At 50.9% G+C, this 25,167-nt stretch overlaps 2 protein-coding genes across 6 annotated transcripts in view; one reads left to right on the top strand and one right to left on the bottom strand.

The window, feature by feature from the left end:
* Positions 1 to 6,815, bottom strand: part of DLGAP2 (DLG associated protein 2) — a 452,087-nt gene extending 445,272 nt beyond the window's left edge. The window contains exon 1 of the mRNA XM_033104757.1: positions 6,695 to 6,815. The gene's annotated coding sequence lies outside the window, so the exon portion shown is untranslated. The remainder of the gene's footprint in view (positions 1 to 6,694) is intronic.
* Positions 6,816 to 14,075: 7,260 nt separating this feature from the next.
* The window catches only part of ERICH1 (glutamate rich 1), a 47,548-nt gene continuing 36,456 nt past the window's right edge, over positions 14,076 to 25,167 (top strand). For 4 of the 5 annotated variants that reach the window (XM_033104532.1, XM_033104530.1, XM_033104529.1 and 1 more), the window contains exons 1-2: positions 14,076 to 14,165; positions 22,742 to 22,888. In XM_033104532.1, coding sequence (XP_032960423.1) covers positions 14,144 to 14,165; positions 22,742 to 22,888 — 169 coding nt within the window. In that variant the 5' untranslated portion in view covers positions 14,076 to 14,143. The remainder of the gene's footprint in view (positions 14,166 to 22,741; positions 22,889 to 25,167) is intronic. The other variant, XM_033104533.1, reaches the window with a different exon arrangement.

Here is a 25,167-nt window from a genome sequence, read left to right as displayed (position 1 = left end):
GTTTTTAATAGGGTCGCAAAACAGGTTTTCAGAAATTGGTTTAGAAACTGTCAAAATATTACAAAGAACGTCAGAAAAACTAAAGTATTTTTAAGGAGCCAAACTTTGCACACTACAGACCAACAAAAAGGGTGTACAAACCCACGGATGTGTGTGTACGGTTTCATATCTCAACCACTGCACACCCAATGTAGAGAAGCCGTGAGTGAAAGCAGGGACATGAGGACCCTTTCGTAGCACAGCGAGGGGCCAACTGGTGTGTGCTTCCTTGTCCACTCACATATTTACTGCGTGACATGACCCGAAACACTAGGAAAGCAAGTGAGCCGTCCCAAACCTGCCCTCAGAATCTCCTCAGCACCACGGACAGCACCTGGCACCACTGAGGACGCGCTGGGAACACAAGCAATGATCCTGCGTGGAACAAAGGACCACAGAATGACTTAATTCTAGCTCCGGTGGGCTGGGAAACATGCCAGAAGGAAAGTCACAGGTCAACCAGTGTGAAAGAACAAATATGAGAAAAATACAGAAACAATTGTTCACTGTGAGCCAAAGCATGGGGCACGCTGCTGTGTGACTGAACCAGGAAACAGGCACATGCAGTGAGGGGCTCGGAGAGGGGCCGGGGATGACAGGAGACAATGTGACACCAGGAAAGGTCTGGGAAACCCTGAGGCCACGCTGAGCTCGTTCATTGGATCAGACAGACAGGTGGGGCCTCCAGGGCCAGGATCCAATCACGAGTGACAGCAGGCACACTTCCTCAAAAGCTGTCACTCTGAAAGGGGAGGGCAGTGTGGTGTCACCATAATAATGAGTGCACAGAGAAAGTCACATCATCCAGCTGGTGGGCTCAGGGAAGAGTGGCTGAAGCATCCTCCAAGCTCTTACTGGGAGACTGAGTACCTCGCCCCAGAGAGTGGGTGGGAGACAGACAGGAAGTAGGGGTGGTTGGAGACAACAGCTGTGATGCCTCCGTTCAGGTCAGACGTCACACTCAGGACAACACAGTCACCTGTCCCTGGCTACGATGGGCTGATGAGGCATTTACATGAAAGCATTGTGGGAAACGTGAAGACGCATAAGATGTGAGAGGTCTGAGTTGTCCACAGGACAGACACCGTGAACTCACGTATCAGTGAGAACTTCAACAGGTTAGGGGATGGATGTGAACACACAGTCCTGGCCCCTGAACCCACAAAGCTCACCAGCTGGTCGTGGAGACAACGCGTAAATACTAGGAAGAGCTAACTACACCCTCTTGCAGGTTGTGTGTGTATGCTTTGCGTTTGGTTTCTTCCAAAGTCTATTCCAAGACCCCATCATGAAAAACACTCTGTATGAGTACAGTTGTCGTGGATTACAGAAACCCAGACCCTTTACAAAAAGGCCACTGTGCGAACGTCTTTTAAGATCTAACACTAGGGAAATTTTTTTCTAGACTGAAAAACGAGTATGTGTGTCCACCCCAATAATGTGACCAAGTGAGGGCTCATGGTTTTTGGTTTTTGTTGACTTGGCTTCCAGGAAACGCAGTCAGATTTAATACCCAAAGACTTGTGCTGTTCTTCGTGGCTCTCATACTTGTTTGCTCTTACTGTCTATTTCTATTTTATTATAATAATATTTCTGCCTTTGTCCTGCTGTGGTTACGTTGGGTCAAAACTTTTTGGAAAAAGATGGCAAAACAGATATGTAAGAGAAAGCCAGAAATAACAAACACCTAAGTATTATGAGAATTCAGAGAATGGCTTGATTACCTCCAATGTAGGAGGGCTCAGCCTGTCCCCCATTTCATTTCTTCAAGATAAAAATAGTCAATACTTACTGAGCATTTGCTACCTGCGCTGTTCTAAGTGCTTTCTGGCCATCAATTCATGTCATCCTCGTGACAACCCTACCTACCGTGTATCTGTCCCTCTTTTAGTGTCGAGGGTACTGAAATAGCATGACGTCAAACAACTTGCCAAGTGACACTGAGTTGCCCAGGCGATGAGACTCCAGAAACTACACTCTTACTCAGTACCCATGTTGCCAATAGACAAAGCTGCTGGTTGGTGTCATCAAACATCGCAGACAAAGTTTTAAAGCACAAGAGGATAATTTTATATTGCCCCAGGCAGGGAACCATCATGCCACTATTTTGTTCTCTCTTATAGAGCATGGCTCATCATCTTAAAGACAGTAACAGTTAGATTCACAGTTACCGTCCTTAGTTTTTGCTACAATTTTATGGATGGGCTGGTTGCAAACCTTAGTTCCTTTTTAGCAATGTTTAATTTTAATTTTTCCTTTTTTTCTCTGGATATACACAAAAAGGTATGCCAGACAAAAGTATCGCCTGAAGAGGGACAAATCTTGCCCCACAACGAGAGCTTTAAAGTGGAAATTTTGAGAAACTCAAAATCCTTACATCCCATTCGGTTGTTGTTGGGGACAGAAAACTCAATACACAGGGAGGAATTCTTGGTCTCCATAATGGAAAATCGAGCAGTAATGAGGGTTTCAGGCACAACGTAGGAAGCAGCGGTCTGCTCTGCAGCCTCCAGGCTGGCTTCCCACTGGCCATCCCCCCGGGCTGCAAGCTGACACCAAGGAGCCCAGGCCTGCACCCTCATCAGTGGCACTTTCTAAAGCTCCTGCCTTCACGGGGCATGAGCAGTTCTTGGCTTGGTGAAATGACATGCTCTTGGCTAATACAATTACTCTATTTTGCTGTGTGTAACGCGCACTTTTTTGCCCAAATTTGTGAGGGAAAAATAAGGATGTCCATTATACATAGGTAGTACTAATTCTGTATCCATATAAAAGTTTTTAATTCTTTTATTTATGCTATGAGTTAAAAATGTAACTCTAGAAATCAATAATGATATCCGTATACAAAATAATACCCTGGAGTATGATAATCAGTTTTGTTGAACTTACGACGAACTTGCAAGGATAAAGAATGCTTGCCCTTCTATGATGTATAAATATTGTAAATTTGTTAGTGGTACATTAACATTTCTTGTACCTTGTATCTGTTCTTGTGTTTTGTAGTTATTTGTCACATAAAATTTCTTGTACTATAATATGTTCAAAAATAAATGCTAATATTCCTTTAAAATACAAAAAACAAATACCTAGTTGTAAACAAATAAAATTTTGAATTAAAAAATTAAAACGAAAGATTTTTCCCCGAAAGTTTGGGCCAAAAACGTGGGTGCGCATTATACACAGGAGCGCATCAAACGCAGCAAAATACGGTACTCCTGAGAGAAGATGGGGTTCTATGACTTCTTTAGTCAACCAGGAGGCCCCCTCTAAAAAGAGGGTGGGCCGGCCACAGCCAAAGCCCAAAAGTGGGCAAGGTTGAGTCTCCAAAGAAAGCAGAAGTGTTGTCCCAGAAGGGCAAGTACAGCCGAAGCAGAAGCCTAGTACAACTGGTCTGGTCTGGTCTGGCCAGGTCAGCCCCTGGAAGACCCCCCCCAGGGAACCACAGACAGCCCAAGAACAAATATAACCCCGACAGCAGGGGGAAAAAAACTCCTGGCAACAATCCAGGAGGGGCGTGGTCACTCCAGAGTGCCTGCAGATGAGGGTGCCATCGTGGGAAACGTCAGAACAGCTGAGGACACGGGCAGTCAGTCCCTCAGGGCTGGAAGGAGGAAGAGCGGGAGCGGACCCCCGAGCTGCTGACTGAGAAGCTTTTCCACAGCAGATGAAGCCAGTGCACAGAAAACTGGCACAAAAGAGGACAAACTGGTTTGACACACACGAGCTCCAGCTGCCTTTGTCGAGATTAACACGGACTCAAAATCTCACTCGGAGCAGTGAGCAAGTGATCATGTAACAGCGGACACAGGACTTAATTTGCACTGTCGATGTCAAAACTATATGCTGCGCTCCCTAAAAATGAGTGTTTTCATCATAAACATAAATTACCACGCTCCCTCTCTGTACACACAAGCACCTAGAAAACAACAGAACATAATTTAAAAGTTGGCGATCGGCTAGGAATATGGTTACGTATATGGTAAAAATAACTTGCACGTAAAACTGGTTGATTAAGAATGATTCTGAACTGCATTTGATGCTTGGCCCGCTTACTTCCTGTACGGAAGCCTGTAATTCTTTTAAAGCCAACATGCTGGCAGTGCTCTAAATATGACTCCCATCTGGCCAAACTGATGAATCAGAGTTATTTTTATTATAGCCAATGAATGACCACGGCATATCCATTCCAAGGGTCAATAAATAACACGTTTAATTAATTTCCCTTTAAAATCTACAATCGAAGTTTACGTCGTTGAACTCCATGGGTAACTGAGAAATCATGATGTTTTCCTGCAACATGGTTACAAAAGAATTACGGCTTTTCTTCAGTTTCGTCTCACAGGCATATTAAGGAAGACACTGCTAAAAACAGAGCTAGCAAATTCTTCAGCAATTTTAAAAATATTAAAACCCTGTTGCTTCAGAATTGGTTGGATACTGAGTGTCCAGTATCCAATGTGACTCAAATTGTGCAAAGCATTTTTTTTTTGCTTTTAACATTTAGTTTGGAATTTCTACCAATATCAAAAATGAAGTAAGACAAAAATAGGAGAAGCAATACATTGGCATGGGAGGACATATTTATGTCACTGGGAAAAAAATCATCTAAATTCTACAAAAATAAAAATATTGTTATTAATTCATCTACATCACAAGTAACTAAGGCCTAACAAAATGTTATTGAAATATTTGAAAGCTAACAAAAATATTGGTAAATAAATACGTGGTTATTTCCATCTCAAGCAATACCACTTTGGACAACTATGCTGTAAGTGCAACGATGTCTGGGACGGAAGATAATGATGGTAAATCATGACGGACAGTATGAAAACTTGGCTCAGAAAGCCTCTCTGAGCAGACATCATTGTGGTGAGAAAACTTGAATCACTTCATCACTTTGGATGCACCGAGTGCTCATTTTGCGCACTAAGCTAGCCCTTTATCCTGAAATGAAATATGCAGACATTTGGGAGGAAAAAGGTAAGGAGGGGCAGGAGTGGCTTTCAGACAAAGCACAGGCCACTTGACAGGTTGTCACTGAGAACAACCCCACATTTACGGAACTCCTGGCGTGAACAGGATGTCTGAACCGGTGGTGGGGAGTGTGCCGTGGCCAGGGCTGTTTCTGACCCACTTTCTTCCCACCAGTAGGTCCACAGCTCTCACAGCCCAGATGTGCATGGGCAGACAATATTCCCACAGCCTCCCAGCCATGTTGCCAGATGTGGGGCATGAAATGTTCTCATTTGTTCTCTCCCAAGCAATGAAAAAGTCACACCATCTAAAAGGAAATGGTACACACAGTCTACAATTACTATTAGAGCCAAATCTGTGAGTCACCCAGCTGCCTGCACAAGACAATTTGGCTACTGGAAAATCCTGATTAATGACATTTTTTTAAACAGCAGAGTAACAACCTGACCTGCCAAAAATTACCATTTGTTCATCATTTCACCATTTTTCGCTTGGTTAGCTATTACCTTTCTCCAAGAATGTGAAGTAAAATGGAAAAGGTACTGTAACGCATATTAACCTCAAATTTAAATATTGTTCCTTCCGAGGTGTGAGGGGAGGAATAGGTTCTGTCACACCAGCTTTGAGGCATGTGAGGACAGTCCTTTTGGATGTGGTGCCATGCTGAGGTGTAGGGGGGTTTCTAACGACTAGTACAAGCGACTAGCCATCTGCAAAAAAGTCTGAGTCCCAGGTCACAGCCAGGAGCTCTCGAGGTCCCGCCCGAGCTGACACCAGGACCCAAGGAGGAGGCCCCCAGGGTAGCCCAGTCCGAAGCGGCTCTGCGCTCCTGCCTCCGCGTCCGAGGTGACAGAGCGGCACTTGCGCTTCGTATTTCCAGCTCTACCACCACCCACAGCCCGTGCCGGCAGAATTAATAAGAAGAGCAAGAAGTCGCCGCCGAACGCTTTATTTTTCATGGATACCAGACAGCGGGCTTGGGGTCCCGCATTCCGAATTCCGAGCCCTGGCCATTCATCTGGGGGAAGCGACAGGCAGGCGGCGGAGTCTCACGAGCTGAGAAGTGAGAGGGGCCAAAGGAAGGGCAGGAGCTTCGGAGTTGGCGCCGCGCGTCCCCTCCACCCGCACAGTCTCTGCCCGCGAGGGTCTCCGCGCGGCCGCCCCCGCCCCGCCCCCGCCCCGGCCCGCCGGCCAGTGCCCGCCGCCCCCCGCCGACGCCGCGCGGGCCGTGCTAATCCATCCTCGTTATTTCCCTGCGATCGTCAGCGAGCGAGCGAGCGAGCCGCGAGCAGAAGCAGCCGCCGCCGGGGGAGGCTTGGTTACAAAACCTGCGCCGGGAGCGCCTCGCTTAGCAACCACCCCCCAAGCCCCGCGCGGCGCTCGGCCACCCCCTCGCGCGCTCCGCCGGCCCCCGCCCGGCCGCCCGGCCGCCGCCGCCGCACAGTGGCCCCGCGACCCCCGACCGCGCGCAGCCCGGCCGCCGCCGCCTCCCAGCCATTCCCAGTCGGGTCCGCCGCCCGCCCGCGCGCGGCGGGGGAGGGGCGCGCCAGCTGCCGGCCGGGCCCCCGCCCCGGGTCTCCGCGGGTCCCGCCGGGTCCCCGCGCCCCCGACGGCGCCCGCGCCCCGCGCCCAGTCCCCGCACCCGGTCCCTGAGCGGGCTCCGCGGCCCCGGCGCTCGCACCTTCCTCAGCGCCGACATCCTCGGACGCTCCTGGTTCAGCGGGCGCAGGGCCCCATGGCGCGCCGGCCCCTCAGGCCGGACGGCGGCTGCGGGTCGGCCCGTCTGGCCGCGCGTCAGTCCGCCCGCGGGTCCGTGCGCCGCCGCCGCCGCCGCCGCCGCCACCGCCGCCGCGCGCTCCGACCGCGCTCGAGCCCGGCGCGCGGTCGGTCCTCACAGCGGCGCCTGCGCACTGGGCGCCCGGGGAGGCCCCGCGCACCGGGGGGCGGCCGGCGCGCCGCGGCGTCTGGAGAGGGGTCGGCCACGCGGGGGCAGCGCAGGGCCTCGGGCCGCGACCCCGGCCGCCCTCCCGCCCCTCCCCGCCCGACGCGCACGGCCACCGGGGAGCGCGCGCTCCGCGCACCGCGGGGTCCGCCAACTGTTGCGCAGGGAGCGGCGGGTCACGCGGGTACTCGAGGCGCCCGGAGCAAGCCCGGCGGGTCCGGCCGCGGCCCCAGCGCGGCGCGCGAGCAGATGCCGAAAGCGCTGGAAAGTTACCCGCGGACCCCACAAGCACCCGAACACCTGGGCAGGTGCCGCCAGCTCTGGGCCCGGGAGAGTGACACGGGGCGCATTCGTGCGAGGGACTCGTGCCCAAAGTAAAGACTTCTGCACACGCCAATGCTTCCGCGGCAGATGTGCGTTCTGCGTGCTGGCAGAGGAGCTTCACGCAAAGGTGCCGCTGTGCTGTCCATCCTGCTGCCGTGGGTGGTCCAGCCGAGCCTCCCACTCGTCGCACGCGTGCACTTTCCAGTGGAGGAAACGCGCCGTGCTGTCTTCGCGGGGAAGGCGTCCTCCACGGCGTCCCCGGGTCCCGGGAGCAGCGCTCTCCTTGTTAGTAAGCGGAGTGCAGAGGCAGCGGGCCAGCAGCACACAGACCACACAGCCAACGGTTGAGGGAGGAGAATTAATTCAGTGAAGTTGTGTCGACAACCTGCAGCGATGTGGAAAATTTGGCGACACGGGCCATATTTTGACAGACAGTAATTAAATTCATGGGGATGCCCTTCCAAGATGGGATTGCCTGTCGGGAAGGAGAGTCACTGTGTCCTGAGTGACGACCTGTGCTGTGCTGGGAATCCGAGACTGCTTCTATCCCCCTCCCTAATGTAGTAGTTGCCTGACCTTGGGCCACTCAGGTAGCCCCATTTTTAATACCTCTGCAATGAAGGACTTTTCTGCGTCTCTGTCTGGGCTGTGGTACAGTTTAAATGAGGTAAAGACCTGAATGATGGTAGAAGTGAAAAACCAAGATGAAATGTGACAGGGAAATGGATAGGGATTAGAATAGCAAAACGAGAATCAGGTGATCAAACTATCTGGAATGGGACAAAGCAATTTTTTCTGAAATTCCAAGATCTTTCATCAAAAGCGCTGCCTCCACAAGATTTCTTTATATAATGGATCACTCCTATTAATCAGTTGCAGTTTATTTTCACTGGAGAGTTCTAAATGCTGAGGGGAGCGAATACAAGATGAAGCAAAGAAACCTGCCCAAAACTGGATTTCTCCTTCCGATTTCTGGCGTTGTCCAACTTTGTCCCCACTGTCAAAAAGCAAGGAATTGTGTGTGCCAAACCGCAACCCTAAATCTAGATTCTAGGTCAATTTTTTTTTCATTTTAAAATTTACTGTCTTCCTCTCCATTATCTGTCCCCATCCTTTCATCTTTTAGAGATTCATTTATTCATTCACTCATGCCACAGCAACAACACAAATCACAAAAATGTGCCCAGTGCCTGTCATGTGCTCTCAATATGTGAGCAGAATTAACAGAGAACTGGCCACGGGCTCCATGGAGCTTTCAGTCTAGAGAGAGCATTTTTCAAAGTAGCACAATAGCATATCATTACAAGTTACTGTATTTCCCCGAAAATCAGACCTAGCCGGACAATCAGCTCTAATGCGGCTTTTGGAGCAAAAATTAATATAAGATCCCTTATAGTAAAATAAGACCAGGTCTTATATTAATTTTTGCTCCTAAAGACGCATTAGAGCTGATTGTCCGGCTAGGTCTGATTTTCGGGGAAACACGGTATAAGTGCCTCTCTGAAGGGAGATACAGGATGTTGTTTGAAAATGTTACAGGGGCAACCTCTACAGCTTGTGGTATCAGGGAACAACTCCCTGAGGAAGTTGTGATTCAAGCTTTAGCTGCTTCTATGGTCCCCACAAGCAGATCCTGAGATGTGGGTTTGGGGTGCAGGTAGTTCGTCTGGGAGGTTGATCCAGGAAATTGGAGGGAGGGAAGGGTGCTGAGATGCATTATCAGGCTGGCAACCCCCACGGCTGGCAGGAATTCATGGGGAATGCACCCTGAAGCTTGGAAAGTGGGAAGACTTTGTGTGGCTTCCATCCCCCAGTGACTGACAGTTGCTTTCCCTCTTCCCCCTCCCCAGTTTCCTCTGGCTGAGTAACTGTCAGTGCAGCCAACCAGTAGGGTTTGAGGCACTGAGAGCAAGGGGACTGTACAGCAGGGCTGGAAGGAAGCCAGGTGTCCAATTCTGCCAAAGCCACGTAGAAGGACTGGGATTCCAGCAGGAAAAGCATGGGGCAGGGGCAGGGTTTAGGCTGAGGGTTCAGGGGATGGGAGGGCCTGGTGCTGTGAACACTCAGAGTAACGAGGACAAGGGGAGAATAGCATGAACACGTCTGGAGAGCAAGTCAGGGGACTTTCAAGGAGTCGGAGTTATACCCTAGATACAGTAAAATTTGACGTAGGATTTGGAGCAGGAAAATAAGATGTTCTCCATAGACAACCATGCCATTTGTGGACAAAGTTTCATTTCTCCTTCCCCACTCTATATACCTTTTTCCCTTTTTTCTGATCTTAGTGCATTAGCTAGGATTTCCCGTGTGATTTTGCAAAGGAGTGGTGTGATGAGATGCTCTTCCTTGTTTCCTGATGGTAGGTAAAGCATCTAGTTTCTCACCAGCTAGTATGATGTCAGCTGTAGGTTTTCTAGATGTTCTTTTTTGAAATGAAGTTCTCCTCTCTTCCTAGTTTCATGTTTTATCACTAACTTTGGATTTTGTTGAATTTTGTCAAATGCTTTTTCTGCATCTATTGGTATGATCGTGTCATTTTTATCTTCCTTGGCTTGTAAATTGGATGTCACATTCATTGACTTTTGAACTGCAATGAGATTTCTACAAGATCACTTTGGCTGCTCTGAGGAGAAGAGATGCAGGTAGTTTGGAATGAGGAAACAGCAGTAGAACCGGGGAGATGGATTGTGAAATGCCTGGGAAACCCCGGTGAGCACGATGAAGCCATGACCTAGACAGCAAAAGTGGAACATCACAAGCATAGTACTGGGTGGGCTGTCGGGGGGGGGGGGGGGAGAGGGAGGAGAGCGCATGGAACCCCAGGTCCAGCTTTGCGATTGGTAGGTGGTGCTTCTGGGACACCCAAGTGGTGACGATTGCTGAGCCGTGTGCACTAGAACTGGTGACACGCAGGTCCTTGTGACTATAGCAAGAGCAGCTGAAGCACAGGAGTGCAAATGAAAGACACAGTGAGCAGCAGTCAGCTAAGATGTCAAAGTGACACTGACTTTGTCTTCAACTCTTTCAAAAAGTTCGGGTGTGGGCCAGCCTGGTGGCTCAGGTGGTTACAGCTCCATGCTCCTAACTCCGAAGGCTGCTGGTTCGATTCCCACATGGGCCAGTGGGCTCCCAACCACTAGGTTGCCAGTTCAATTCCTCGAGTCCCACAAGGGATTGGTGGGTTCCATCCCCTGCAACTAAGATTGAACACGGCACCTTGAGCTGAGCTGCCGCTGAGCTCCCGGATGGCTCAGTTGGCTGGAGCGCGTCCTCTCAATCACAAGGTTGCCAGTTTCGACTCCCGCAAGGGATGGTGGGCTGTGCCCCCTGCAACTAGCAATGGCAACTGGACCTGGAGCTGAGCTGCGCCCTCCACAACTAAGATTGAAAGGACAACAACTTGACTTTGAAAAAAAGTCCTGGAAGTACACACTGTTCCCCAATAAAGTAAAAATAAATAAATAAATAAAATGTCAAAAAAAAAAAAAGGTTTTAAAAAAAAAAAGGTCGGGTGTAAAAGAATGAAAGAAACGGGGCTCAAGGAAAACGTGTGGTTTCTGGGAAGACTTGGTTGTCGGGTCAAGAAGTCCAGAGTAGGCTTGAACACGGGGGGGGGGGGGGGGGGGGAACATTGAAGGAGAAAACGGCAAGTTCAGATGCAACCTAACCAAGGATGGTATCCAGCATGTATTCTCTCTCCTGCACCATCTACTTTTTAAAAATAGACTATATTTAAGAGCAGTGTCAGGATTACAGCAAAATTGAGAGGAAGGTACAGAGATTTCCCATATACGCCCCCTCTCCCATACCCACAGCCTTCCTCCATCAACAGCCCCCCAAGATAGGACATTTGTGACAACTGATGATCCTGCACTGACATGTCATCACCCAGCGTCCACAGTTCACATCAGGTCACTCTTGGTGTCGCTCCTTCTGTGGGTCTGGACAGATGTGTAATGACCTGTATCCACCATCACAGTGTCATACAGAGGAGTCTCACTGCCCTAAACATCCCCTGTGCTCCCCATTCACTCCTCCCCCAACCCCTGGCAATAACTGGTCTCTTTACTGTCCCCATAGTTGTGCCTTTTCCAGAATGTCATAGAGTTGGAATCCTACAGTCTGTAGCCTTTTCAGACTGGCTTTTTTCACTCAGTCATATGCAGTTCAGGTCCCTCCGTGGTTTGAGCGCACATTTCTTTTTAGCTGAATAGTACTCCACTGTCTGGATGGACCACAGTTTATTTATCCATCACCTGTTGAAGGATGTCTTGGTTGCTTTCACATTTTGGCAGCTATGACTAAAGCTGCTGTAAACATCATGTGCAGGTTTTTGTGTGACATAAGCTTTTAACTCACTTGGATAAATACCAAGGAGCATGACTGTTGGATCACATGGTGAGACTGTTTAGTTGGGTAACAAACCAACTGTCCTCCAAAGTGGCTGCACCATTTGCCTCCCCACCAGCAGTGAGAGTTCCTGTGGCTCCATAGCCTCACCAGCGCTTGATGTTGTCAGTGTCTGGGTTTTGGCCATTCTAACAGGTGTGCAGTGGTGTGTCATTGTTTGTTGATTTGTATTTTCCTGATGATATATGATGTGGACAATCGTTTCATATGCTTATTTACCATCGGTATATCTACTTTCTCTGTTAAGGTCTTTGGCCCATTTTTTTTCATCGTGTCATTTGTGTTCCATTACTCATTTTTCAATCTCAACTTGATCAGGTCCTTCAGCATATAAATTTGCTGTGTGTGTTGTGTGTGTTCTGTTGGGGTTTTTTTTTTAACCCTCTTTTGATTATATGTGTGTATGTGGTATGTGTGTTCTGTCTTTAAAAACCTTCCAGCTACCGCCCCATTTCCCTGGTCCCAACAGAGAGTGACGTATATTCAACATCTTCAATTTCTCCCCTGCAGTTCTCCCTATTGAATCCCCATTAAGCTTTTACCTCTACTACTTCAACAAAATTACTGTAATCAAGGTCTCTGATAACCTGCACATGACAAATCCAATTGTCTCAGATCAATCCCGTCTTAACCCACTAACATCCGTTGAGACAAATGATGACTTCTTTGACTTGGCTTCAGGACAGCTCACTGTCTTTCTCATTCTTCCCTGTCTATGCCCTCTCGTGTGCCATAGCTGGGACCCCTTCACCTCCCCACTGTCCAAAAGTTAGAGCATCTCAGAGCTCGCTCCTTGGACCACTTCCCTGGCTATGCTCACTCCCTCTTATAGCTTTAAATACCACCTATATGCAGACAAACCCAGTTATGTATGTCAAACGTGGGCCTTTTTCCTGAACTCTAAAATCAGGTTGACCTGCTTAACTGATTCCTACACTTACATGTCTAACGAGCACCTCAAATTTAACTTGCCCAGCACTGTATATGACCCAGGCCCAGTGATGATCCTTGTGGAGCCTTCTCACATCCTCAGTGCAAGTCCAGCCTTCCTGCATCCAGACCACTAACAGCCGATCCACACTTCTCTTCTGCCACAGCTCCCACTTGGTCAACCAGAAAACTCTCTTTTGCTGTGTCTTCAAATATATCCAAAGTTTGACTACCTCGTCTCACAACCGCCCATGCTATCACCCTGGTGCCAACCAGCCACCAAGGTCTTTCCTATTGCAATGAATTCAAACTGGTTTCCATGCTTCCCCCACCAAAATCTACTCTCAGCTCAGTGGCTCAAGTGACTTTCTGACGATGTCATATAATTTCACTTTGCCTAAAACCAGCTCATGATTTTCCATCTCACTCACTGGAAAACATAAAGTTGATACATTCCCCTCTGTGGTCTGGCCCCAACACTGAGGTCTCCTTCCCATCCGACCACATCTGTGGCTCCCCTTACTCACCAATCACTGTGCTCCAGCCACACTGGGCTTGGCCCTGCTTCCCAGACACAATCACCCGGGGGCTGGGGAACATTTGCTGTCCCTTGTGCTTCCAGCGCTCTTTGCCTAGATATTACCAAGCCCTGCTCCATCAGCTCAGCCTGCCTCAAATTACCCTCCCTGAGGTCTTGCTGACCACTCCATCTCCCCACTTGGAAACCCCCTTCCGGCTCTCTTTTTCTCCCAAATCTCCATGTGACACTTTGTCTGTCTCACTTCATACTCTCATCAGACCATTCACGGAGGCATCCCCGGAACAGTGCTTGACACAGACTCTCGGAAATGCCTTCTCCAAGTCGTGCACTCAGGGAAGAAGGGTGAACGAGAAATCAAGGTCCCAGAGAAGGCGAAACGCAGGGAAGTGCACGTGGTGGTGGAGGGCCTTCCCTAGGTGTACCGCGGTGCGACACGGACACGCGGGTCAGAGGGACGGGGAGGGCGCCGGCTCCAGAGGGCGATCTCCCGGCTCTTCTTACGGCTCTTCTTTACCACTTCGCGCTAACTTCTGCGGTACCTAAGGACGCCTGGCGCAGAGTGGGCGCCAGGCAGACCCCTCCCACTGCTCCCACCAGCGCCCTGCTGAGATGGGGACTCTGGGACTAAGGGCGCCGGCACCGTGGGCAGCCACCAGGGGCACAATCCTTCTCGCTGGTGACCCCTCCCCGTGACCCGCTCCCTCTCCTTGTCCCCTCCCGCTGACCCCACCGAAGCCAGGAGGGTCGCACTCGGCATTCAGTCGCTTCTCTCTGAGCATGCGCGGAACAAATGCACACTGAGGCCACGCCTACAGCTCCCATAAAATCCAATCCGAAGCCAGGATGCGGCTGATTGGCATCCAGTGGCGGAGAACCTGGATTCGGACTGGGCAGCCTGCTTTGTGGGCGGGCCTACAAAGGCGGATCCGGAAGCACCGCGCGAAACTCCTGCCTGGGCAGGGGGCGGCGGTTGCGGGACCCGCATGGCGGCGGCGCGGAGGCGCGGTAGGTGTGATGGGAAGCTGCGGGAGGCGCGGGAGGGACCCGGGCGCAGGAGAAGCGCGGTCTTCGGGAGCCGGGCTGTGAGCGCGGGAGGGGCGGGGGCGCGGTCGGCGGGCGGGGAGCCCGGGAAGGACGCCGGCTCAGACACTGCTCTCCGCCCAAGACCCCGGCCCACCTCCGCCCCGACCTGAGACCTGGGCCGCTGGCTGGGCGGGGTCCGGGGTTGCCCCCAGGCCCCAGGTAAGTCCGGGATCTACAGGTCCCGCCCTGGGGCCTGGGCGGGGCCTCAAGGCCTGCGGGACCCCCCAGGACCCGGCGAACACATTCCATGAGGAAAGAAGGGATTTGCAGACGCTCCCGATGGCCGATGCATGACCCGCCACTGGCGACCCACCTGTACACGTGGAGTTGCTTTCCCCACTTTAAAGGACAACTACAGCAGCCTCTCTGCGCCCGGGTTTCTTTATCTGTAAAATAGAGACGATACTCTTTACCTGCAACGCCTGTAAGTCGCGGGGCACACTCTCGTGTTTATTAAGTGATGTATTTTTAACCAGTAACAAAGGCAGTGCGTTATACATTTAATTGGTAAACCTGGCAGTGCCTTAAAATGGAATGTCAGAAGACACCAACAACGCCCATGTTGTGTAAAGCCCCACAAACTATATGTCTTCTCGTTACATTCATTACCCTAGAATCGTCAACATTAAAATGAAAAAAGGGAAGGTTTTACTTTTTCCTCACCTTCGCTGAGCTATAAATGACGAACAGCACTGTGTAAGTTTCAGATGCACAGCGAAATGACTTCACACGTGTGTGTACTTACTGCAGAACCATCAGTCTAGTTGGCATCCATTACCTTACGTAGTTACGGAAAAGTGTTCTCTTTTGGTGAGAACCATAAAGATCTCTCTCAGCAGCTTCGAGTTATACAGTACAGTGTTGTTAGCTGTAGTCACCATGCTGTACATGGCACCACCAGGACGTAGTTATTTTATTACTGGAAGTTTGTACCTTTTGACCCCCTTCTTCCATTTTGTCCATTCCCCACTCACTGCCTCTGGCAAACACCAATCTGTTCTGTGTCTATGAGTTTGGTTTGTTGTTTCGTTTCTAGGTTCCACATATAAGTGGTATCATATGGTACTCGTCTTTCTCTGACTTATTTCACTTAGTCTAATGCCCTCAAGGTCCATCCTTGTCGAGTTCATTCTTTGTTATGGCAGAGTAATACTCCGTTGTGTGGATGGACCACATCATTACCCATTCATCCCTCGATGGGCTCTTAGGTTGTTTCCAAGTCTTGGCTATTGTGAATAACACTGAAGTGAGCATGGGGGTGCAGCTATCTTTTCCAATTAGTATTTTCATTGCATTCACATAAATACCCTGAAGTAGAATTGCTGACTCATGAGATAGTTCCAGTCTTCATTTTCTGAGGAACCTCCATACTGTTTTCTATAGTGTCTGCGCCAACTTACAATCTCCCAGTGCACGAGGGTCCCCTTTTCTCCACATACTCGCCAACACTACTCTGTTGTCGTTTTAATGATGGCTGTTCTGGCAGGTGTGATGTGACATCTCACTGTGGTTTTGATTTGCATTTCCTTGATGATTAGTCACGTTGAACACCTTTTCATATGCCAGTTGGTCATCTGTGTGTCTTTTTTGGGAAAATGTCTCTTCAAGCCCTCTGCCAACTTTTAAATCGGATTTTGGTTTTATTGTTGAGCTATATGAGTTCTTCATATATTTTGGACATTAACTCCTTGTCACATACATGATTTACAAGTATTTCTCCCATTCAGTAGGTCGCCTTTTCATGTTGTTGATGGTTTCCTTTTCTGTACAGAAGCTTTTTAGTTTCATATCTTCCCACTTGTCTATTTTTACCTTTGCTGCCTTTGCTTTGGGTGTCAAACCCAAAAAGTCATCACCAAGACCAATGTCCAGAAGCTTTTTTTGTATGTTTTCTACAGGGAGTTTTATGGTTTCAGGTAAAAGAGAAGCTTTTAGGTATGTTTCTCATGTTACTTGGACTAGTTGGGACCATGATTTTGTTTTTTCTTCTCTACATTTAAAATAGGTGATTGTGTTTTTGGCCTTTGTAATTAAAAGCCCAGTGGCAAGTGTAATTAATAAGCATTTGCTAACAATAAGAAAAGGAAACTGATTTGTCAGCAGGGCAGAACGCGTGTGGAGAAAAGCAGGTATGGCTCCCCCTTGCTTCCTGTTGGAGCATCGGTGGGGGTGCTGCCCGAGCCCCGCCTCAGCTTGACAAGCAGGTCACCGTGTAGACTGTGGGCTGCAGGCTTCCGCGTGCACGTGAACAGATTCAGTGAGCACCAAGTGTACAGTTTTATACCCCCACTGTGAGCAGCATTGGCAGGCTTTACAACTCAGTATTGAGGTTCTTGGGGCAGACCTGGGGCTGTTGCAGGGTCTCCATGCTGCTGACCGGCCCCCCTTCTGTTCGTCTGCATTTCGATTGGGGGATCCCGTCCACTGCACAGCAGCTTCTTCCAAGTACAGCTCACCCCCTCTTCCTCCTTCATGTTTCTGATCCGTCTACTAAGTGCTCCTCCCTATACAAGAAACTGTTAGGTTGGTGCAAAAGTAATTGCGGTTTTTGCAATTATTTAACCTTTTAAACCACAATTACTTTTCAACCAACCTAATTATTATGTCATCTGTAATGCACCTTACATGAATGAAAGTGTTTCATTGTTTTTATCAGTCACCAAACATCTTGCCTGAAACCAGCCTCCCTTTTCTATTGGAATGTGACAAAATTGTCAGGTAAAGTTGGGTTGTTTAAACATTGTGTTTGCAAGGATGGGTTAGTAGGTCCTGAAAGTATAAGATGTAAGTGGGAACAGAATATTAGAGTCACAAACCCCTTAAGAAGATCGAACCCCTTAAGAAGATAGCTGGCGGCCCTTCTGCAGGGGCCACACCTCAGTGAGGTTGCGGATGGAAACATTCCAAGCACTTAGAATTTCCTGATGCCTGAAACCAGAGCTGTTCTCATGTTCGGTTTCCACAGCTCCGCGTGCCTTGTGATGAGTGTCACATTAGGGCCGTGTGTGACAGGTGGAGAAGGTGCTGGTTTGCTGCACTTGTGCCCTGACATCCCTCTTCCTCAATCCCGCTGGTCCCAGGATGGTGGCAAGGCCCCCCTGGGGCCACCTGCACATCTATGGAAGGGATGCTGGCGTGGTAGCTGTCACAGGAAGCAGACCACAGGCAGGACTCACTCAAGGCTCGGCCAGAAGCACGTGTTCTGAGCATCGCCTGGGCTCATTAGAGCTCTCTGTGGCCCTGGGGATGGCGGGCAGGGCAGTTCCGGGCTGCATCCTTGGCCCAGGGCAGTGGCTGCATGTCAGGAGCCCCTGTTTACATTTGAAGAAACAGACTCCTCTGGCGAAGACCAAGAGAGCTAAACCTATACTGTAGGTTGCAGTCACTTAGGGCCACTTCCCCTATGGCAATTTGTAGCAAAGCCCCTTGGAGTTAATGGGGAGGGTGTTTTGCCTTTGAAGCAATGAGCAAATTTGTTTCAGATGCACTGTTTCCTGCTGGGAAGCTGCACCACCAGTTCTGGGGATGTGTCCTGGCACAGGGCAGCCCTGACCTAACTGAAGTACACCCGGGAGGGCCCCATAGCCTAAGGGGTAGCTCAGCGGCTTCCCTCCTACCTGGGACACTGGGTGAGCACCTGACATAATTCATGGCTAAGTTGGGTGTTCCCCATGGCTGGTGCTCACAGGAGCCAGATCTCAAGGGACCTGCAATGGGGTGACAGCACTGGCTTTGGGGCAGGGTCTCGGCACCTGGGCCACTTTAGGCCCAGCTCCCTGCTGAGTGGGCTCCTGCTGCACTGGCTCTGGTCCCCTTGCACGGTGCTGGCCCTTTGCACCTGCGCGCTTAACGAGTGAGCAGCCCCTGTGCAGCGTTCCTGCCACCTCCATAGCGGGCTGTCCTCTCCAGTCACCTAGTAGCAGGAGCACAGCATTTGTACGGTAGCTCATCCATCTGCACACTGTCTGCCTGTTTTCCTTCTGCTTGGGTTCAGCTTGGCTGTGTGGGGCACAGAGTGGGCGTGGCCCCTGCCCAGGGGACCTCAGAGTCACCGTCACCGCAGCCCCTTCTCCCTGTTCTGTGCCTCTGAGGCCCTTGATGACACTGCTCTTTCTGCTGCTTCCCCTGCCACTTGTGCAGACCCTGGGTGACAGGCCACCCTGACCTGTCTGCCCGTGGCAGCCGCTGTGGGCTGGTGAGGCAGAGTGTGCTGTAATGCAGACGGTCGGCTTCTCCCTGTAGGACAGTCAGGCTGGGTCTTCCCCAGGGGGACCCCACCCCGGCGGGAGCCAGGGCTGTGGCTGCAGGGAAGGCTGTGGGGCTGAGCCATCCTGTCCTCTGTCCGGGCCTCGGTCCCAGCCGGCTGAGCCCTGTCCTCTGCCATCCAGTGTCTCGGGGAGGGCCTTGTCGCACCCTGTATTGTGGCTCTCAGTGGCCTGCCCTCAGGTTCCTGAAGTGGCGATGATGGGAGGAGGTCTCAGTGTGTGTGTCTGCATGTGCATATGTATGAATCATAATGACACAGTGAGTGGTGCTGTGAACCCTACAAGCAAGGGCTGGAGACAAAGTCGGGGGTGTTTTTTAAGTGTTAAAGTTTGGGGCAAAAATGAGTATTTAGTGTAGATCTGCTCCTTAGGTGGGGTACCACACCAGTTGGTCATGGCGTAAGATTCTAATTATGTCCCATTTGAGTACTGTTTTCCTTTTAATTAATATTTCAGACAGTTGGCCAACTCTTGCTTAAATCTTAGCTAATTATCTTCCATTTATAATTCTGTTATGAAACTCATTAAGAAACTATCATGGACTGAATTAGCGTGCTGTACTGCACTTCTTTTTCATGCAGTGATATAGTGCTATTATCAATGTATTCCTGTAGTCCTACATTATAGGCAAAAGTTAGATACTGTGCCTCATTAAAGGGATATAAGGGGAAAATACATACTGAATATCATTTCTGAGAACAATGGATAGGCTGGCAGATACTCAGCAGGTGTTTAAACATAAAAGAGAATTCAAACTATCAGATTTTACCCGCGGCCGGGCTTGCTTTCCTTTTGAGCTGTACACAGTTTTCCCTAGCTGTCTCATTTCCAAGCCACACTTACTGAAAACTTACGGATATTTGGCATGTATTTTTTTTTTTTTACAGGACTTTATTGGGGGAACAGTGTGTACTTCCAGGACTTTTTTCCAAGTCAAGTTGTTGTCCTTTCAGTCTTAGTTGTGGAGGGTGCAGCTCAGCTCCAGGTCCAGTTGCTGTTGCTAGTTGCAGGGGGCGGAGCCCACCATCCCTTGTGGGACTGGAGGAATTGAACTGGCAACCTTGTGGTTGAGAGCCCACTGGCCCATGTGGGAATCGAACCGGCAGCCTTCGGAGTTAGGAGCATGGAGCTCTAACCGCCTGAGCCACCGGGCTGGCCCTTCGCATGTACTTTTAACTTGAAATGGCAATTTGAGGCAGGCCTGTCTGCAAATCCCATCAAATAACGTAATTCCCCCGGGACCAGGAGACTTAATTTCTGATATTTCTCCACCGTGACCTTTGGTTGTGCCTCGCGTCCCAGTTTGTGCATGTGCTACTTGTGTCTGTGTCCTGAAGGTTGTTTTTTGCGATCGGCATTGCACCTGCCCTTCTAGTTCCTGGTGACGGGCTGCTTTTTCAGGGACACCAGCATATCAGGTTAAAACCTGCCGCTGTCAGGGGGCACCGAGCTGAGCTGTGAGAAGGTGGGCAGGCAGCCTCGAGCCTGGCAGGGCCATGTGGTGACGTGAGCTCCTCAGAGTTCTGTGTGTGACACCCAGCTGCTTCTGGGACCAGAGCACCCAGCTCTTTTCCGTTTTGTTTTTGAGCATTTTAGAAATGAGGCAGAAAAGAGATTTTTAACCTCTAAATTGACCTTTAGGCAGTAAGTAAATACACACACACACAGTGCCCTAGGTCAAAAGGTGCATTTCAACCATCCAGAAATAACAAATACTTTTTAAAAGTGATGTCTCACTGCATCCAGCATCCTGAAAAGGCTAGTTTTCATCTGTGTTCTGCTTTTAACATGAACCACTGAGCACATTGGGCCAGTTAGAAGCTTACTTTGTGTACAGAATTCAGCCCATGTTTAGGGACCCATCAGGCTGTCAGTAGTGTCCCTGTTTTATTCGCAGCTCTGGAGGCTCAAAGTGGCAGGAAAGGTTAAGTACAAGGAATGTTTTGCTCTAAAATAGCTGATTGCTTCTGTTTGAATAAAGTATGAACTGCTTTCGTGATCAGAGACTCCAGGTAATTGCAGAGTGGCCACGGAGTCTACATGTCCCTTAGATATAGGAAGGTACTGTTTCCGGTGTGGTGGACAGCCAGTGCTGAGGGGCTGGCACCCTATGGCTTCAGAGGACAGGTGTTCAGACATCGTGTTTCAGCGGTGCAGTCTGCCTGATGGCAACACCCACATGTAGCCCCAAATAGTGGGATAAAGCGAAATTCATCAGTGAATCTTACAGCAGTGTTAGTTGGTACAAAGTAGTTATTATTTGATTTTCCTTGTTACACATTGCTCTTTTAAAACTGATATTTTTAAAATCGTAATTCTTTTTAAAAAGACTTTGCTTCCAGTTGTGGCTAAAAAAGACCCGATATTTATCAGCAAAATAAATACCAGATGAGCCTGGAGCTCCTCGTGGTGCCAGAAAGGGGCCATGTGTGCACAGACGGGTGGGGAAGCATCAGAGGGTCACAGCACCCACCGTGAAGGCAAGACCGCGCGGTGCGTGCACACGTCGCGGGGATGGTCTGCAGGGGGCTGGCACGGAGCCAGCAGCGCCCCTGACCCAGGAGACGGGCAGGAGCACAGGTGTGGGGCACGAAAGGCAAGGTCAGTTTTGTGTCGTTGAAACAACAGGTGCTGCGGGATGTGGGGGTCTGTCACCGGAAATCGGGCTCAGAACTCAGGCCAGCTGGGGACGGTTTCAGCCTTGGGGGGGGGTTCAAAACAGCATGAGGAAGGGAGGCGCCGAGCACACCGCACACTTACGGGTCAGCGGCGAGGGGCGGGCCCAGGCATGAGCGTGGGCGCGCGTCGTCTCAGGCGGGAGGAAGCCCACGTGTGGGCTGTGGAACCAGGCCTGTGACCCGCGTCGGGGCCTAGGAGGTGGGCGCCGGTTTAATGGAGGGAAGGCTGGGGCCCTGGAGAGGCGGGGACTCAAACCAGGCTCGCCCAGGAGTGGGGGCTGCCGTCACCCGACTTGGCTCGCAGGGTCCCAGGGGGTGTCGTCAGGACTGCCTGCAGCCTTGCCCCGAGAACCCGCAGGTCGTCGCGCTGTTCTGAGCCTCTCCACCCTGAGCACCTGCTCCTGGGAACCTTTCTATGATTCCGGGCCGGAAACGGCTCTGCTAGTAAAGTGGCAGAAGCAGGAAGCAGCGAACCTTGGCGACTCCTGCTGGATTTCATTGTCACAAAAGGCAGGTAGGGACACCCTTGAGCCTGGCAGCCCTGAGGCCGGACCGTGGAGTGCGGCCCCTGTCCAGGGCAGGCGGGGTGTTTGTTGGAATGGTGTTCTGACCCCAGCCAGTCCCCCTTTCCCTGATGGAGGCCCGGAACCCCAAGCAAGGGGTCCCACCAGCCAGGGCCAGTCCAGCTGAGGCTGGCCCTTGGACCATGGCCCTCCTGAGAGCTCTGCTTCTAGAGCCCCTGTGGGCTTTGGCTGAGCTTGTCCACATGGGAGAGTTCAGGTCCAGCAGAAATGGGCATTTCAAGTACTGCAACCACCTCGAGAGCCCATGTCTGGTCTGGACCTTACGCTGTGGGGACACCCTAAGGAGGCAAACTGGTGACCAAGGCACTCTGGCCGTCAGGTACGCAGCGGTGGAGAGTGTGTCCTCGACCTGGCCTGGATCTTGCCCCTGATAAAGTACTTCGTATCTTCTGTGTAAACTGACAAGGACCCATCCTATCTAGGGGGGGCCCTCGGTACCCAGGGCCTCAACGCACAATTCTGAAACTGGCTCACAGTCTGTCCAGAAACAAGAACGTTGCACGAAAGGATGGAACAGGCACAGCTGGTGCACCCCTGTGGGCATCCCAGACCTTGGGACCTTGGGGAAGCGATAAGCTGTAGGCAGCCAGAGGGTCCTATAGGGGACAGTGCCTGGGGACGGCCAGGGGTCTCATGGGGACAGCACCCGGGGTCCCGTGGGGACAGGGTCGGGGGTCCTGTGGAGATAGGACCAGGGGTCCTGTTGGGACAGTGCCAGGGTTCCCATAGGTACAGGGCCAGGGGTCCTGTGGGGACAGGGCCCAGGGTCCCGTGGGGACAGGGCCAGGGGTCCCATAGGTACAGGGCCATGGGTCCTGTGGGGACAGACCCAGAGGGTGTTCTGGGGTCAGTCGCTTTGCTTACAGGTGGTAATATTAGAATGTCTTGGTTTAAAATAAATTCTGTGTGCGATTTAAATAAAAAACACCCAAAGTAACTCTTCCTTCTCTTTTGTCATTCGGTACCTTCAGTGTTTGTTGGAAAAGTGCTGGAGAAACTGTTTCCTCGTGTTCCCCATGGCCAAGAAAAGAGGACAGCATTGGCTCCAGCTCCCAAAAGCTCCCCCGAGAAAGCGACACCTGAGAAAGCAAAGTGTGGCCACATCCCCCCATTGACAGGTGAGGGTTTGTCGGTAATGAGGGATCACAGACGGGCCTATCACACCATCTGTTCATCACTGCTGTGGGTGGTGACTTGTGAGGGTGTAATTGTACATCCTGGGGGGTGGGGGGACGTGCATTTAGGTTGAGGAGGGAGGTGGCAGTGCGGGTACCTCCCAGCCAGAGACTGGGTTGGAGAGGCTTCTGGTCGTGGACAGAGGGCTGCCAGCTCAGCTCCAGGGAGAGCACAGCCTCTGCCTCGGCCACTGTCACTCTGACCCAGTCTCTGTCCCGCAGGACGGGCTCCTGGGGTGTCTCCCGTTCCCATCTCCCCGCCTGTTGTCACAGCCCCTTGAGGGCGGGTGGTCTGCAGTGGAGCATCATTAACCCTGGCTTCTCCCCAGCTGGCCCGTGATATCAGCCTAGGAGCGGCCTCCATGTGGGATGCGCGGGAAGTGGCCAGGTGAGGGCGGCACCACTGTGGGTCCCCTTAATCCCCAGATGACACGTAGGTGCAGAGTCCAAGCACCCTCTCTTGGGGTCGTCTCTGTTCTCTGTAGTCCCTCGCTGGGGCCAAACGTGATGAATCTGTTCTGAGCGCTCGTCTCTCCTGCTGGCCCAGCTGAGTCACCTGGAGAACAGGCGCAATTTCGTTTCCTTGTGTTCTCGTATCGTAACACTCCCGTGGCAACATCCGAACAGCAGGGGACCCCACAGGCCCCCAGGCTGCTTGCTGCCCAGTGGTCACCCCTGCGCTGACACAGAGCACACTTTACAGAAACATTGGTGTGAGGCGTGACATGTGACCCCAGCACACCCACAGGCCTGCGCAGCCTAGAAGATACAGAAGACCCGTGGGTGACAATGGTGCCAGCGGACACAGACGAGCGAGAGGAAAACATTCCCTCCACCTCTCAGACGGGGTTACGCCAGCGTGCTTTATGCTGGGACAAAGCATGTGCCATGTCACCTTCACCTCGCAAGGTGCCTTGAGCCCCCAGGTGGCTTCCCACCGAGACCACCTCACGCACGTGCCCCTTGTGACAGTGGCCCTGAACGAAGCTGAGATCAGATGACTGCTGCTCAGTGGATGCCCACTTCTCAGAGTGTGCCTGCCGTGGCTGCACATGTCCTCCACAGTCTACACGCTCAGGTCCGGCCTCCAGAAGCTCAGCACAGGACTGTACTTACAGATCGGGCTTAAAGAGGTGACTGAGGTAAGAAGAGGCCATCAGGGTGGGTGCTATTCCAGTCCGACTGGCATCCCTGTAAGAAGAGAAGACTGGGACGCAGACATACACACACAGGGTCAACCACGTGAGGACACAGGGTGCAGACGGCCATTTGTACGCCCGGGAGAAGCCCAGGAACCAGCCCTGTGACACCTTGGTCTCGGATGGCCAGCTTCCAGAACAGGACGGTGAATGTCTGCTGTTCAAGCCCCCGAATGTGACACGTCATGAGGGCGCCTGAGAGGACCACGCTGAGGCCCGTGCCACCTGTCAGGAGGGTGCGTGTTGCTTGCATCGGCTCAGCAGAGTTCAGACAGGCGACTGCTGTGGGGACGTACTGTCCACGTGACAAGCAGGCTGTCCCTAGGATTTCCCGTGTTTCCCGGGATTTTACTGAACTAGCATTCACGATTGTTTTAGAAATTGTGTATTTAGGGTCAATTTGCATATCTTCCCTCTTCTAACAGCCTTACCAGTAAGGCTGACGTAATGTAAACCTGGGAGCTTTGTGCGTGGATGACCACGTCTGAGTCAGAATTAGTGTCTGTAGGTTCAGGCCACTTTCCTCCTGAAGACAAACAGCCAACCTCTGTTCTTCTGCATGATGACAGGTCCCCAGTCACATATATTTTCTTCCTGAAGTGACTGACTTCTCGCTTTTCAAGTCACTGTTTAAAAATAAACACTCTAAGACTTCACTGCTTCCTAAATATGGTTATGAGACAGTTCTTTAAATCGCTATTCATAGTTACTAAGACAAGTTATTTCTTAGTAATGAGAATTTTAGAATGTCAGAATGATTAACTGGAAATAATCAGTGTTAGAAGATTTGAATTTTAAATGGCTTGAGTCCATTGCGACTCTTACACATCACTTAGGCATCTTTAAAGTTGTCCCTGATCCTTTAAGTGACGTCTTTCTACAAAAGTTTCAGTGTTTGGTCACTTCGTTTCAACAGGCATTTGTAAGGTACTGTATTTATTATGGAAAGGTTGAATTAAACATCAGAATACTGATGTAAAGTTGATCTCAGAATGTTTTTATTGCATAAAAACGCCCTGTTTG

This window comes from Rhinolophus ferrumequinum, chromosome 4 (genome assembly GCF_004115265.2).
Source record: "Rhinolophus ferrumequinum isolate MPI-CBG mRhiFer1 chromosome 4, mRhiFer1_v1.p, whole genome shotgun sequence".
NCBI classification, from domain to species: Eukaryota; Metazoa; Chordata; class Mammalia; order Chiroptera; family Rhinolophidae; genus Rhinolophus; species Rhinolophus ferrumequinum.
This window is presented reverse-complemented; position numbering and strand designations above follow the sequence as displayed.